This window comes from Coptis chinensis, chromosome 8 (assembly GCF_015680905.1).
Source record: "Coptis chinensis isolate HL-2020 chromosome 8, ASM1568090v1, whole genome shotgun sequence".
NCBI lineage: Eukaryota > Viridiplantae > Streptophyta > Magnoliopsida > Ranunculales > Ranunculaceae > Coptis > Coptis chinensis.
In genome coordinates this window covers 11,748,947-11,763,876 of record NC_141463.1, presented here as the reverse complement: position 1 = coordinate 11,763,876, position 14,930 = coordinate 11,748,947, and the positions used below count along the sequence as shown (strand labels likewise).

The 14,930-nt window shown below is 38.1% G+C and overlaps 1 protein-coding gene across 1 annotated transcript; it reads right to left on the bottom strand.

Annotated features, from left to right (window-relative positions):
* Positions 1 to 4,466: 4,466 nt before the first annotated feature.
* On the bottom strand, positions 4,467 to 5,740 carry LOC147479963 (uncharacterized). The gene is made up of 2 exons (XM_086578310.1): positions 5,616 to 5,740; positions 4,467 to 5,091 (listed from the first exon to the last, which is right to left on the bottom strand). Exon 2 carries the CDS (start codon positions 5,084 to 5,086, stop codon positions 4,679 to 4,681), a length of 408 nt encoding a protein of 135 aa, XP_086434436.1. The 5' UTR covers positions 5,087 to 5,091; positions 5,616 to 5,740; the 3' UTR covers positions 4,467 to 4,678.
* Positions 5,741 to 14,930: the final 9,190 nt, after the last annotated feature.

Below are 14,930 nucleotides of genomic sequence, written 5' to 3'. Positions count from 1 at the left end.
TGCTCTTAGGTGGTCAACTATACACATGTTGTGTGAAAACATGTCATGGCAAGAGTATCTAATTTGTTTACTCAACAATAGATATCTGTATGTCCACTCATACCATGCAAGTGTTGTCATCCCTAATGACAATTCCAAGGATACTATGCTCCCACTTGGCAACAACCGTTTGTAGGTTTAGATAGAATCTTCCCTATGAAGCCTGTTTCTTCTTATCCAATTATAAGAAGGGGGCATGACTCGCACTAGGTCCACCCTTCCTATAAGGTTTAGTGACTTGTCAAGCTAAACTCCCACTGTTTAAAATGGAAGTGATTTGTTCATGTGAGTGAACCACCAACCCTACTGACATACATATGAGATGATAAACAGTATAATGAGAATGCAATCGATCTGGAAAGAATGCACTTTTTATTCATTAAACCATCAAAGTGTTCTTAACATAATCACATCCTCTTTAACCCAAGCATTTTTACATGTGCAATGAAGAGTTCCTTTGGAATAGGTTTGGTCGATGGATCCGCAACCATCTGATCAGTGGATATATGTTGTAGAACCACTTTCTTCTTCAGTATCATTTGTCGTGCGTGAGTGGTATTTTAACTCTATATGCTTGGTTCTTCCATGGTACTTTGGATCTTTAGCATATGCAAGAGCAGCCATCTTTGTCGATCCGGATGTGAACCGGTTCAACAACTCTTGAGAACACCGACAAGTGTTTGATGAATCGTCGAGCCACACGACCTCACCCCGCGTGGCGAGCAACATGCAATATACTCGGCTTCCATAGTTGAAAGTGCTATGGAAGTTTGCTTCTTTGCTCCAGGATATAGCACCTCCATTCATTATGTAGGTATATCCCGAAGTTGACTTCCTCTCATCAAGGTCTCCGGCCCGATCGGCATCGAATACCCAATCGGCTTAAGATCTTTCCCTTGGTAGACAAGTGAGTAGTCCACGGTGCCTTTTAGATACCTCATTATCTTCTTGACAACCTTCCAATTAATGCGACCCGATTTTGTTTGGAACCTTGATACTAACCCAACCGCATAGCAGATGTGTCGGCCTTGTACACAACATTACATACATAAGGCTTCCATCAACGGCTTGAGTATGGTACATTTTTCATAGCTTTGAGTTTCAATAGGATTCTTGGGAGACATTTTAGAACTCAAAGACTCTCCTAGACTTCTTGGGGAGATCCACTTGCTTACAATCACCATGTTGAATCTTTCCAAAACCTTCTTGATATATGTCTCCCGAGACAAAGATAACAAGCGTTTGGGCCGATCCGAAGTTATTTTAACTCCTAAGACATAACTAGCTTCACCCATGTCCTTCATTTCCCGTTTAATGACAACCACTCCTTAGTGGAATTTATCAATGCCTTATTGTTACCTGCTAACAAAATGTCATCCACATATAGAGATAGAATCACAAAACCATTTTTAGATGTCTTGACATATACGCAATGGTCCTCATTTACCATTTCGAATTTGTCTTGAAGCATTGCTTCATGGAATCTCAGATTCCACTGTCTAGAGGCCTGTTTTAAACCATATATGGATCTGTTCAGTTTACACACTTTGTGTTCCTGACCACTTGATTGAAAAAACCCCGTGGGTTGATCCATATAGATTTCCTCTTGTAATTCTCCATTGAGAAAAGCAGTTTTGACATCCATCTGGTAAAGCTCTAAATCTAAATGGGCAACCATTGACAAGAGGAGACGTATGGAGGCAAATCTCACTACTGGTGAGAAGGTGTCCTCATAGTCTATTCCTTCTTTTTGGGTGTAACCTTTTGCAACAAGCCTAGCTTTGAATTTGTCTATGTTCCCTTCCACATTTTTCTTGATCTTGAGAACCCACTTGTTCCCAATAGATCTCCTGTTTGGAGGTAGATCAACTAAGTCCCATACTTTGTTTTTCTTCATCGACTCCAATTCTTCCTTCATAGCTTCCATCCACTTACTTGTATTGGACCCAGAAATAGCCTCCTTTAACGCGTTTTAGGTTCATCGATATTTCGTAAGTGCATTGGTCATATTTATCTCCCCTTCAATCTCAAACCGACGCGTTTGGGGATATGGCCTCTAACACTCTTACGAGGTTGGGATTGATCAATCATTTTACCAATGCCATTGTTACTAGAATCGTGGTTGATGAAAGTTTCATCTTCGCTTGTTCATCGCCAGCTATAAGGTTATCAACTTCGTGAAAGTTGTATATCCTTATCAACCTCACCCCTCATTGGGTATTGATCCTCTAAGAATCGGACGTTACGTGCTTCTATTTCTCGTGACATGCCCTTGAGTATCCTCCCCAGGAAGACATACCCCTTAGAAGTCTCACCGTATCTTATAAAGATACACTTCTTTCCAGAGCACTCAACTTTCCAAATTCTCGATTTTGAGAAGTGACAAAGGCAAAGACACCCCCATGGTCTAAGGTAGTTCAAAAAACGGGTTGTCTACTAGTCCATAGTTCATAGGGTGTTTTGTCAACAGTTTTTGAAGGAACTAGGTTAAGTATGTCTTTGCCGTTAACAATGCATCACCCCAAAATGAGATAGGCAAGTTAGCCTGAGCCATCATAGATCTAACCATGTCCAAAGCAGGTTCTATTCCTTCTCTTAGAGACACCATTCTCGAGGGGTATAAGGAATAGTTAGTCTGTCTAGCTATACCCTTATTTTCACAGAGTTCCTTAAACTCATCGTAAAGATATTCACGCCCGCATGTCGGTTCTTAAGGCCTTTATTGTCCTATCAAGTTGATTCTCAACTAGGTTCTTGTACTTTTAAAACAGTCCAAGGCCTCGATTTGTGAGACATCAAGTACACGGTCCCATAACGTGTATAGTCATCCTGTGAAGGTAATGAAATACAAAGCCCCATGCCTTGTCATTACATTCATTGGTCCACGGATATGTCCGAGTGAATAAGTTGTAAAGGATAAGTTGCCCTTTGGGCTTTCCCAAAAGGTTTCTTGGTGGCTTTTCCAAAGAAGACAACTTTCCGCAGTTTCCATTTTAACAGAGGTTAAGTTACCTAACAACCCTCCCCTTGCTAAGCGGTCTATCCCATCAGGTCCAATATGTCCTAGTCTAGCATGCCACAATTGGCAACCAACCATTTTAGACATAAAAACTTCAGTTTGTGCTAAGTGTAATGTCATAAAAGAATTCATTAAATAAGCATGACCTATCAAACTCATATATTTAAAAATATCTCAAGCGAGTTCTGGGAAAAATTAAACACATAGGATTCTTAAAGTAATTTCAAAACTGATAAAAGATTTCTCCTAATTGAGGGTACAAAGAGTACTTCTTCAATAAGGATGGATCTCCCACTCGCAAAATCCAACCTACAAGTGCTTGTGCCCAAAACATCAGCTACACTTTGGTTTCCTATGTGGACTCTCCGAGTTCCTTGTGGAAGTTTCTGGAAATCTTCAAATAGAGACCTATCCCGGCTTATGTGGTCTCTCGCTGCTGAATCTACAATCCAATATTGTGATGAATCAGACAGCATGACAGTACTTATCACATTGACAGTACTTAAAGTAAAACTCACCTCAGGAGAAGGACATGCCCTAGCATAGTGTCCCATCTGATGACAACAGAAGCATTCAACACTAGTCATGTCTATCGACTTCCTAGGTTTCTTTTGTTGTGGGTTAGGCTTGGCCTTTTCCTTGCCTTTCCCTTTTCCACTTTTCTTGTTCCAAGGAGCCTTCCTCTTTTTGGAGTTGACAACATTTGCTTCAGTTTGAACAACAGGCTTTTCATTGAGAAGTCTTTGTTCCACAAGCTCACATTTCCTTTGCACCTGTGCAAAGTTTGTGATACTGTTGTCATGCGTCAAGATAAGACAAAATTGTTCTCAAGTTTTAGGTAAAGACCTAATGACAGCTTGAATTTGTTGTTCATTTGACAGACTGCTCGCTTTGGGCTAACTTCAAAGAACCATGTTTCTCATCACCGCAATGTTGTGTCATAGAGGTATGGGGCAGCTTGATAAATTTGTCAAAACTCATTTGTAGCCTCCTCGGTACGATGAGTAGTCGTCGTACCCCCAAGGTCCGCCTTTTATCGCTTCCCATAGCTCTTTAGCCGATCCAAGGCCATCATACCGCATCATGAAGTCATTCCTCATGGTGCCAAGTATGGCAATTCGGGCAACATTATCTTTGCTTGTATACTCATTGTACTTTTTAAGTACAAAGAAGATAAGCAACTTGTGTTAATCCTTCAACGGTAGGTTCTGCTACTGTCTCAGTTATTACATCAATGACCTTCCTATCTGCCAGAATTAGCCTAACTTTCCTAGACCAAAGTTTGTAATTCTTATCGTTTAACAAGTCCTTTTCAGGTAGCATCAATAACGGGATTTTCCATCGGGTGCCATTCTATCAAGTTTGAATTCCAAAAATAAGATACTACGAATAAGAATCATCTCTTAAATTAAATCTAAGTAATCCACATTTTCACATATGAGATGATCATGATAATCTACTAGCATGATTCTAGCCATTAAATAAAATCAATGCATTTGACTATCAATAACATAGAATATGCAAAAAAATCTACTACTTAAATTTCCATTTCATAAAATTGTTTCTACAAAAAGGAGTTTCCTATCTTTCAAAAAACAATGTAGAACTAAACAGAGCTAGTCAACCATGAACATAGAAGCGTCCTGGGTGCCTAGGGGAGTCATCCTCATCCTCATCCTCACAGTCACTATCAGCCATTTGAAAATTACTAGCCACTTCCTCTGTTTCCCCGTGAGGTGGGAAAATAAACCCTGATGACACATCATATGGATTTGGTTCCTTAGCATCGTCCCATAATTGATGTAGGAGAGATTTAAGTGGTCGAGCCTCATTCCTATCCTGAATAGGACTGGGGTTCTTTGGTGTATATTCTGGTGATGGTGGCTCTGTCTCTATCTTATCAGATTTCAAGACAATACTCTTGAAAGTTCTCCTATATTGCTTAGCAGTCATGCGTTTCTTGGAAGCCCGTCTCCCAAGATCTGGTTCAGTTTTCCTACAAGTTTCGGGTCTATGTGACTTAGGCATTGTGCCTTAGTTTTCATATGACCGTTGATAGAAAACAAACAATTTTATATACATGCAATAGTAAAAATCCAGATTCAAATAATTACTACATGGTAAAAATAAACATCCTAATGTCAATTTTTAATTGTGGAAAAATACATGTGAAAAAAAAATCCTAAAATTTATTGAGAAATTATCTCAGAAATAAATTTCCATGTAAAAATTTCTAAGAAAAAAAATTTCCTAGAAAAAAATTTCCACTAATTATTTCCCATAAATAATTTATTTTGCAAAAAAAATTAAGCAATATCTAATTAATTTTAAACAACCTAATTATTTAAAAATTAATTAAAAGATTTTGAAAAAACCGCAGTTTTTCAAAAATTGTAGATCACAAGATCAAAACCGCAAACAAAAGCATGCAAACCATGGAAAACTGGCTCGATGCCAATGTAAGATTTTATCGATATCCCATGCATGATTCCTACGATATATACAATTACGTTATACCACATGCATAAAATAGTGCAGCGGAAACAGAATATCGTACCTTGGTCACAGCTTTCAATTTGAAGTTCCAAGCTTTGATCTACAGGAGAAGATGTTCTTGGCACACTCAAGATCTTCTTCTTCTTAACTTTGCTGGAGTCAAGTTCCAACCACGAACGGGAAGCAACTTTTTTTCACGAACCAAGAACCAAGAACTGACAATGGCTAGGGAGGATACCACCTATGGAATCTCCACAAATTACTGGCTTCTACTTTAGCAAATGTTGGAGGCTGCCATTAAAGGAGAGAGAGCTTTTCTTGTTGTTCGGATGATTAATATGTGAGAGGTGGGGGGTCTATTTATAGAGGTTCCCACCTCCTCAATATTGGATAGGATAGAGTCCTATACTCATCTAATATCAGATAGGATAGAGTCATATACTCATCTAATATCTGATAGGATAGAGTCCTATACTCATCTAATATCAGATAGGATAGAGTCATATACTCATCTAATATCAGATAGGATAGAGTCCTATACTCATCTAATATTAGATAGGATAGAGTCCTATACTCAGTGGTTTATCCTTATCTTGGTGGGCGTCTATCCAACCTTATTTCCAACATCATTGACCAAAACATCTCCAATATTTATAAATCAAGTGGTGGGCTGCTGGTCCTTTGTCATTTTTATCGAAATCCATATTACTGTTAAACCAACGCCACACGTGCACACCATTACAAACACAAACAAAGAAATAAACAATTGAAACAAAACAGACATTTAAACCATTTAATCTAAACAATCCCTAGGATCTGTACCCATTATCACTATCACTTTTCATCCCTAAAATTAAGCTTTTGTTACTTTCTTAGCAGTAGGAGATTTAATAAATTTGGGCTGTTTTGGTTTCACAGCAACATACTTCTTACTCGTCTTCGCAGGTGTCCCAACTTTCTTTACCTTCTTCTCAGTAACAGCAAGAACATAAGCCATTACCTTTGAAACAGCCCACTTCTTTGCAGGTTCTACTGCTTTGACATCAAGCTTTGAAGCAACCTTGTATTTCTTAGCAGCATCAGATAACTTTAATGAAGTTTTGACCTTGACTAGTGTTCCTTTGACAACATTGTTCTTCAAGTGAACAACCAACAACTTCTTGAAATTTGCTAGTAGAACTTCTCTTGTTTCTCTTCCTCGGTTAAACTGTAAGATAGTCGGTTTGGATCGGGTATCGGTTTGGTGGGAAATTGGTCGGGTCGGTTTTAGTTTGGTTAAGTCATGGGCAATGGTTCGGTTCGGTTACTGCCATATATAAACCAACATGGTCGGTTCGGTGGTCGGTTTTTACCCAAACCCGACCCATGCACACCCCTAGTGGAGCATAACCAGATGGATTGCCAGAGAAGTAACCCTGCTGTGGTGTATAACTAGATGGGTTACCAGAGATATAAGCCTGCTGGGGTGTGGGAGGAGCAATCTGTAACCCAGCAAAGGTGGAATGCAACGAGCCAGGGACATGATGTCTAATAAGATGAGGCAACCTCGGACAAGTGGAAGCAAGGTGTCTAGTGCCATGACAGAGCTAGAAAGAGCCAGCAATAGGAGGTGCTCCAATAATGCTAGGTGCATCTGTACGTTGCTGGGGATTCCCCCGATAATTCTGGAAATTAGGTGCATTAGTGTGGTAATGGGAAGGATCCTTGTAGTACTTCTTACCTTTCTTACCTTTATTCGGATTATGAGAAAAGTCGTGAGAGGCTAGTAATGCAGAGGGCCCTGAAGGGGGAGCACAGTGGCAAGACTCATAAGTGAGTAGCTGAGAGCGTAGTGCTGAGAATTAAGGTAGAGTGTCAAGGCTCTCAAGTGCTGTCACCAACATCTCAAACTCAGAACCAATGCAAGTCCACGAAGGACAACATTAACCAAGTCAATGTTGTTAATCATTTCGACAATTGCAGATAAAGCGTTGGCATAAGGTTTGGCCTCCTGAAGGTACTCTGAAACAATACGATTGCCACGAGATATCTCATGCAGATTCCTCCTAATTTGGGAAGAGTTGGCAATAGATCTTTGCGAGAAATACTCCTGTAGATGAGATCAAATAGCAGCCGAAGTCTGACATCCAATCACAGATGAGAGAATGGGAACATATAGAGTAGCATAGAGAATACTGACAAGTGTCTTATCAGTGCGTAGCCATACTGTATATCGTGAATCTGTAATTGCTGGGCATGGGTGGGAGCCATGCATCCACAAACTTGTACAAATCCTGGCCAATAAGAAAGGCCTCAATTTAATGAGACCATAGAAGAAAATTATCATCATTAAGTTTCACTGTAACGAGATTTGTTATTGTCGGAATACAAAATGTTGGTACTGTGGGGAGAGATTCAGTAGCAGTAGTGCCAGTAGATACAGTGGTCGACATCGTAAAGATTAATGCCTGGTTACTTGTGCTTGAATAGTGGCAAGTTCAATGAACTTCAAAACAACTGATTCTTCGGCATTGAATAATAAATATTTAGTCAACAAAGACCAATCACAAGTAATTCTCTGTCACCAACTAAAAACAATGTGTCTACAGTGTATACAAAAGTGTACTTTGACTTTAGCCAGATACAAGATAAAACAAGCAAATACAGGAACTTATCTTTTGTGCTGGAAAACCAACATGACAAAGTAAAGGCAGAAGAAGTACTTTGTCTAAAGAGTGAACCATTGCAGATTTCAATCACCAAATAGAGTTGTAGAGAATGAAAATAAGGAAAATTTCTTCTTCTCAATAACCAAATCTCCATAGATAAACTCGCAACAATAAAGAGATTGGAAGCTAGAACTCGGAAACTCGCTGGAAATGAGAGAGAGATTGAAAAAGGTGGATGCTAAGGTTTGAAGAAGGGATCGACCTTTAATCTGATACCATGTAGAAGAGGTAATTTCTATGTATGCTTCCCTCTATTGGAGGTACTATATATACACAATACTTTAGGCTACACATAATATGGAAACAATCAAGAAGGATATTACTACATATTTGTTTTCTTAACAGTATAATGAACATATATATACTTATGGTGGATCTTATTTTGGCCTTGTGTATAAACGAGTTCCCAAGGAAGATAGTGTCTGGGTAGAGTGGATCCGGAAGAATGCAGCAAAGACGAAGGTATTTATTTTTGGAACTCGGGCAGTCATCACTCAGCAGTATCTCGTGACATCATCATCTGCCATTGTTATCCCATTCCTGCTGTAATACATGAACCATTACAAACATTCACCATCATTACACCGTATGTCAGCTCAACCAAGCCTAAACATTTATGGCTACTACCCACGTGTTTCTTGTGGAAACATGTCACTCATCTCTACCGCACACATGTACTCCTCAATACACGTGTTGCATAAAATGTATACTCTCAATACCTATAAAAATCACCCTCAAGAGCTATGTGTGGCTTGATTCCAGTCTCACTTACACAGTGCTGTATACGTAGACATTTTCATCTACATGAAGAAGGGATCGACCTTTAATCTGATACCATGTAGAAGAGGTAATTTCTATGTATGCTTCTCTCTATTGGAGGTACTATATATACACAATACTTTAGGTTACACATAACATATAATCAAGAAGGATATTGCTACATATTTGTTTCCTTAACAGTATAATGAACATATATATATACTTATGGCAGATCTTATTTTGGCCTTGTGTATAAACGAGTTCCCAAGGAAGATAGTGTATGGGTAGAGTGGATCCGGAAGAATGAAGCAAAGATGAAGGTATTTATTTTTAGAACTCGGGCAGTTGTCACTCAGCAGTATCTCGTGACATCATCATCTGCCATTGTTATCCCCTTCCCGCCGTAATACACGAACCATTACAAACATTCACCATCATTACACCATATGCCAGCTCAACCAACCCTAAACATCTATGGCTACTACCCACGTGTTCCTTGTGGAAACATGTCACTCATGTACTCCTCGGTACACGTGTCGCATAAGATGTATACTCTCAATATCTATAAAAATCACCCTCAAGAGCTACGTGTAGCTTTATTCCAGTCTCACTTACATAGTGCTATATACGTAGGCATTTTCATCTACATGGAGAGCAACCATTAATAACAAACAAAATCATCCCCTTCTCATTATCATAACTTAAGAGCTAAGTACTAACTTGGTGTAAATTTAGACATTTACAATTTGCATTAAGAGAGAATAATTTTGACACCTAGCCTCGTCACAGGGTGGAACAATATATACCTCAATGATCAGTGCATACAGGGCTAGCTTGTGCACTACTAAAACGAAAAGGACAAGGCATAAGATTGTTTAGGAGAAGTTGGTCACACTCATTTCACTTGCTGCTCTGGCAATTGTTTTCTACTAGTCTCTCCAAGGACTCCACCCAAGACAAGTTGATTCACAAAAAAATTCTCTAGCTTGCTGTCTTTGTAGCCAGAGTAAGGAGTAATGGAGTCATCTTTTCTTTTTAGCTAAGGCGTTGCTATTGTAAGGAGGTCCTAGAAGGTATTACGAATCTGTTAGGTATCTAAGCTCTAAATGGATAGTAAGGTGGAATAGAAAGTGACCATTCTTACTGTAAATCATGCATCAACATATATAACATGCTAATTAATTCGAGTTATAGAAAATAGAAACCCTAGATTTATGAATGAAATTGTATTATGATTAGTTAGTTAGTTTTATTATTACAAAGAAGTATTTATATACATGATTACATTGTAGGTATTGTAACCGATTCTGTTACATACAGCTGTCAGTTGGTTACAATGGAAGCTTCTTATATATGCTTGTCTTGACTTCCTTCTTTAACTTCTGATAGAGAATCACTAATACCCCCCTTCAAGCTGAAGGGAGAGGATTGGACTGACATCTTGGAGATGAGCAGTTTGAACCTTGGAGCAGATAATCCCTTTGTCAGAACATCAGCAAGTTGGTCCTTGGAACAGAGATATTGAACATCTAAAAAGTTATTTGTAACTAGTTCTCTGACATAATGGTAGTCAATTTCCACATGCTTTGTCCTTGCATGAAAAACAGGGTTATTGGCTAAAGATATTGCACTTATATTGTCACAGTGAATCACAGGACACCTTGGAAGAGAAATTTGCATATCTTTAAATAACACACATAACCAGTAAAGTTCTGAAGCAGTATGTGCCAAAGCCTTGTATTCAGCTTCTGTGGAGCTTCTAGCTACAGTGTGCTACTTCTTAGCAGACCAAGAGATAGGGTTTGATCCTAAGAAAATGCAATAGCCTGTAATGGATCTTCTATCCATAGGACACCCAGCCCAATCAGCATCAGTAAAGGCATTTAAATGTAAAGAACCTTTAGTAAACCATAATCCATGAGTAATAGTACCTTTTAGATATCTCAAGATTCTTTTAACTGTACTCATATGAGGTTCTCTTGGATTGTGCATAAACTGGCAAACTAAGTTTACTACAAAGGATATGTCTGGTCTTGTCCAAGTCAGATATTGTAGACTCCCTATAACTGACCTGTATTCAGTGGGATCAACAAGCTTTTCACCAGTATGATTATCAAGTCTGCAGGTAGTTGACACTGGAGTAGTGCAGGGTTTGGCTTCTAACATCTTTGCTCTTGTAAGTAGATCATGAATATGCTTTGTCTGAGACAAAAACAGACCTCTGGAGCTTCTTTGAACTTCAAGACCCAAAAAAAATTGTACAGAACCAAGATCCTTGATAGGGAAAGCTGAACTCAATTGATGTATAACTTCTTGATATTTGACAGAATTATTCCCAGTAATCAAAATATCATCCACATAGACTAATAAGTAAATCACTGACTTGACTTCCTTCTTAATGAAAAGAGAGTGATCTGCTTCAGAAGTGACAAAACCTAGAGAGAGTAGAACTTGATAGAGTTCTTCATACCAAGCACGAGGGGCTTGTTTAAGTCCATAAAGGGATTTCAGTAGCTTGCACACATAAGTTGGTTTGAGAGGATCAACAAAACCTTGAGGTTGAGACATAAAAACTTCCTCTTTCAAATGCCCATGAAGAAAAGCATTTGACACATCTAATTGTCTAATATCCCAATCAGAGTTCACTGCTAAAGAGAGAATAACTTTGATTGTAGCAGGCTTAGCAACAGGGCTGAATGTTTCTTGATAGTCAAAACCACTTCTCTGATGAAAACCTTTTGCAACAAATCTTGCTTTAAGTTTGTCCAGTGAGCCATTTGACTTTTGTTTAATCCTAAACACCCATTTATGTCCCAATACATTCTGTTTTGGATCAGGTGGAACAAGAATCCAAGTTTTGTTTTTCATAAGAGCATTGTACTCAGTAACCATAGCTGATCTCCAGTTAGGATCTTTATAAGCTTGGGAAAAACATGTAGGTGTTGTAGGTAGAGCTGACAAAGAGGAATGTAAAGCATATGAAATGGGATGTTTAGTAGTTAAAAGGACTTTAGGTTTGAAAATTCCATGTTTGGATCTTGTAGTCATAGAATGAGTAGGATTTGAGTCAGTAATTCTTGAAGAAGTGGGAGAAATGATAGGTGAGGGTGATATATCAATGGTAGATGAATCAGAAATAGAATTAGGTATAGATTGATTTTCAGGAGAGATGGATTGTTCTGAAGTGTCAGAGTAAGTACAGAAATAAAAAATAAGAAATGAAGTAATTGAATTTGAAACAGTTGAAGTTTTAAAGGGAAACTCCAGTTCATTGAAAACCACATGTCTAGAGATGTAAATTCTTCTAGTGGAATTATCAAGACACTTGTAACCTTTGTGTTGTAGGCTGTAACCAATAAAAATGCATGGTTTGGACCTTATTTCAAGTTTGTGAGAGGTATATGGTTTCAACCAGGGAAAACATCTACAGCCAAAGGCTTTGAGGGTTGAGTAATTTGGGGATGTATGAAAGAGTTTTTGCCATGGAGAGATATGGTTCAAAGAACGAGATGGCAATATGTTTATTAAGTAAACTGAAGTACAGAAAATATCCACCCGGAAGTGAGGAGGGACATGAGATTGGGAAATCAAGGTTCTGGCCATATCTAGGATGTGTCTATGTTTTCTTTCCACTACACCATTTTGTTCTGGTGTATGTGGACAAGAAAATTGATGTTTAATGCCATGAGATGCTAGAAATCCTTCAAAATTGGTACTGGTAAATTCCCCACCAGCATCAGTTCTAATGCATTTTATTTTGAAGTTTAAGAAATTTTCAATGAATGCTTTGAATAACTGAAATGTAGAATCAAAATCAGATTTCAAAACCAGTGGAAAAATCCAACAATATCTAGAAAAATCATCTACTATGCTTGCATAGAATCTCATACTATTTATTGAGAGAATAGGAGAAGGACCCCATAGGTCAATATGCAACAATTGCAAAGGAGAAGTAGATTTACATGTAGAAAGTTTGAAAGATAGTTTTCTACTTTTTCCTAAAGCACAAGCATTACAAAAGGGTAAAATGGAAGATCCTTGAACATCAAAACTTTTATCTCTGATAAGGTTGGTAAGAACAGCAAAAGCAGGATGGCCTAATCTCAAATGCCAAATTGAAGCTGGTGCTTTGGTAGAAACAAAAGCAGTAGGATGTTGATGATGATGATGAAGATGCATGGGATATAAGCCATTATCAGTTGGGCCTTGGAAAAGAGTCTTCCCCGATGCAATGTCCTTGACATAAAGTGCATTAGGGGTAAAAATCAGCACACAATGATTATCAGTAACAAATTTGTTAACACTTAACAAATTGTGTGTGATATGTGGCACATGTAGAATATCATGCATTGTAAACTTATGACTGGAATTCAAAGGAGTTAAGAATGAAGAACCAGTATGTTTAATAGACAAACCTTGACCATTGCCAACAAGGATTTTGTCAGTGCCTTTGTAGTCAGAATGAAGAGACAAATTCGAAAGATCCGAAGTAAGATGGTTTGTTGCGCCTGTATCAACATACCACATTGAGTCCTTTGTATTATAGGAAGAAGTTGAAGCATGTTGAGGAGAGTCTTCTTCAGTGAGATTGGCAAGCATTGCAAGCTTAGCTGGAGGAATTCAACCAACATAAGAATGGTTCATCCTATTGTGACAGTCAATAGCCAAATGACCAAACTTGTTGCAGATTTGACATTGTGGTCGAGTGGTCTGGGAGCTTGATGAACTTGAACCATTGTATGAAGTATAGCCATTGCTTGAATTATAACCATTTCCTGAATTTGAGTAACTATTGTTGTCACTGCCAGTATTACCATTATAGTTTCCTCTTCCTTTTCCTCTATAATTTCCTCTGTTTGATCCTCGAAAGTTATTTATGCCACTTCCACGATTACCATTACCACTGCCATTATAACCCCTTCTGTATTGATTTCCAGAGGAATTCCTAGCATAAAAGGCTTGAAGAGTATTATCAGAATGGACAGATGCGCCATGTAAACCTTCTATGATGAGGTCTTCACTAAGAACAAGACTGTGAAGTTCTTCAGCTGAAATATGATCATGCCTAGATCTAACTCTTATAGAAGTACAGAAAGCAGCATACTCAGTAGGTAAACCTTTTAGTGTATGAAAAATTATATCTCCTTCATCAAGAGGACACCCTGAAGCAGCAAGAGCATCTGTAATCTGTTTAATCTGATTAAGATAGGCTGACATAGTGGAACCACCTTTCTTTATATCCTGAAGCTTACCCTTGAGCTGAATAACATGTGCTCTAGAAAGGGTTGAAAACCTAGCTTCCAGTGTTAACCACAATTCTCTTGATGATTTAATACCAACCACATAAGGAAGAATCTCTACACTTAGAGTGGCATTTAACCAAATTAGCAACATTTGATCTCTTTTCATCCAACTAACATAATTTGGATTAACTTGAGAAGTAATATTTCCAGAATTATCGAATAGAAACTTTGATGGACTAGAATCAGTACCTTCAATGAGTCCATTAAGATCATAAGTGTTGAATATCAGTAAAAAGAATTGCTTCCAGATCAAATAATTTTCTCTCGTAAGCTTTACTGGAACCATGTTGGAAATGTTCGGAAATGAATATGATGTATTTTGCGGTGGTGCTGCCATTGGCATCATGTTTATAGAAGAATTACTGAAACCTTGAAAAATAGGAATAGATTGCTGAGAAGTGGTACAACTTTGATTGAAACCTTGTTGTTGTTGTTGTTGTTGTTGATTGAAATCACCATAGACAGAGTTGATTCCATGAAATTGATGATTAGAACTTTGACTTGTATTGATTCCATAAGCTTGATGATTGAATCCATAAGTTTGTCGATTTACTTCTTGAACTGGATTACTTCCAAGAAACTGATTCATTTCTTGATTTGGAGTGA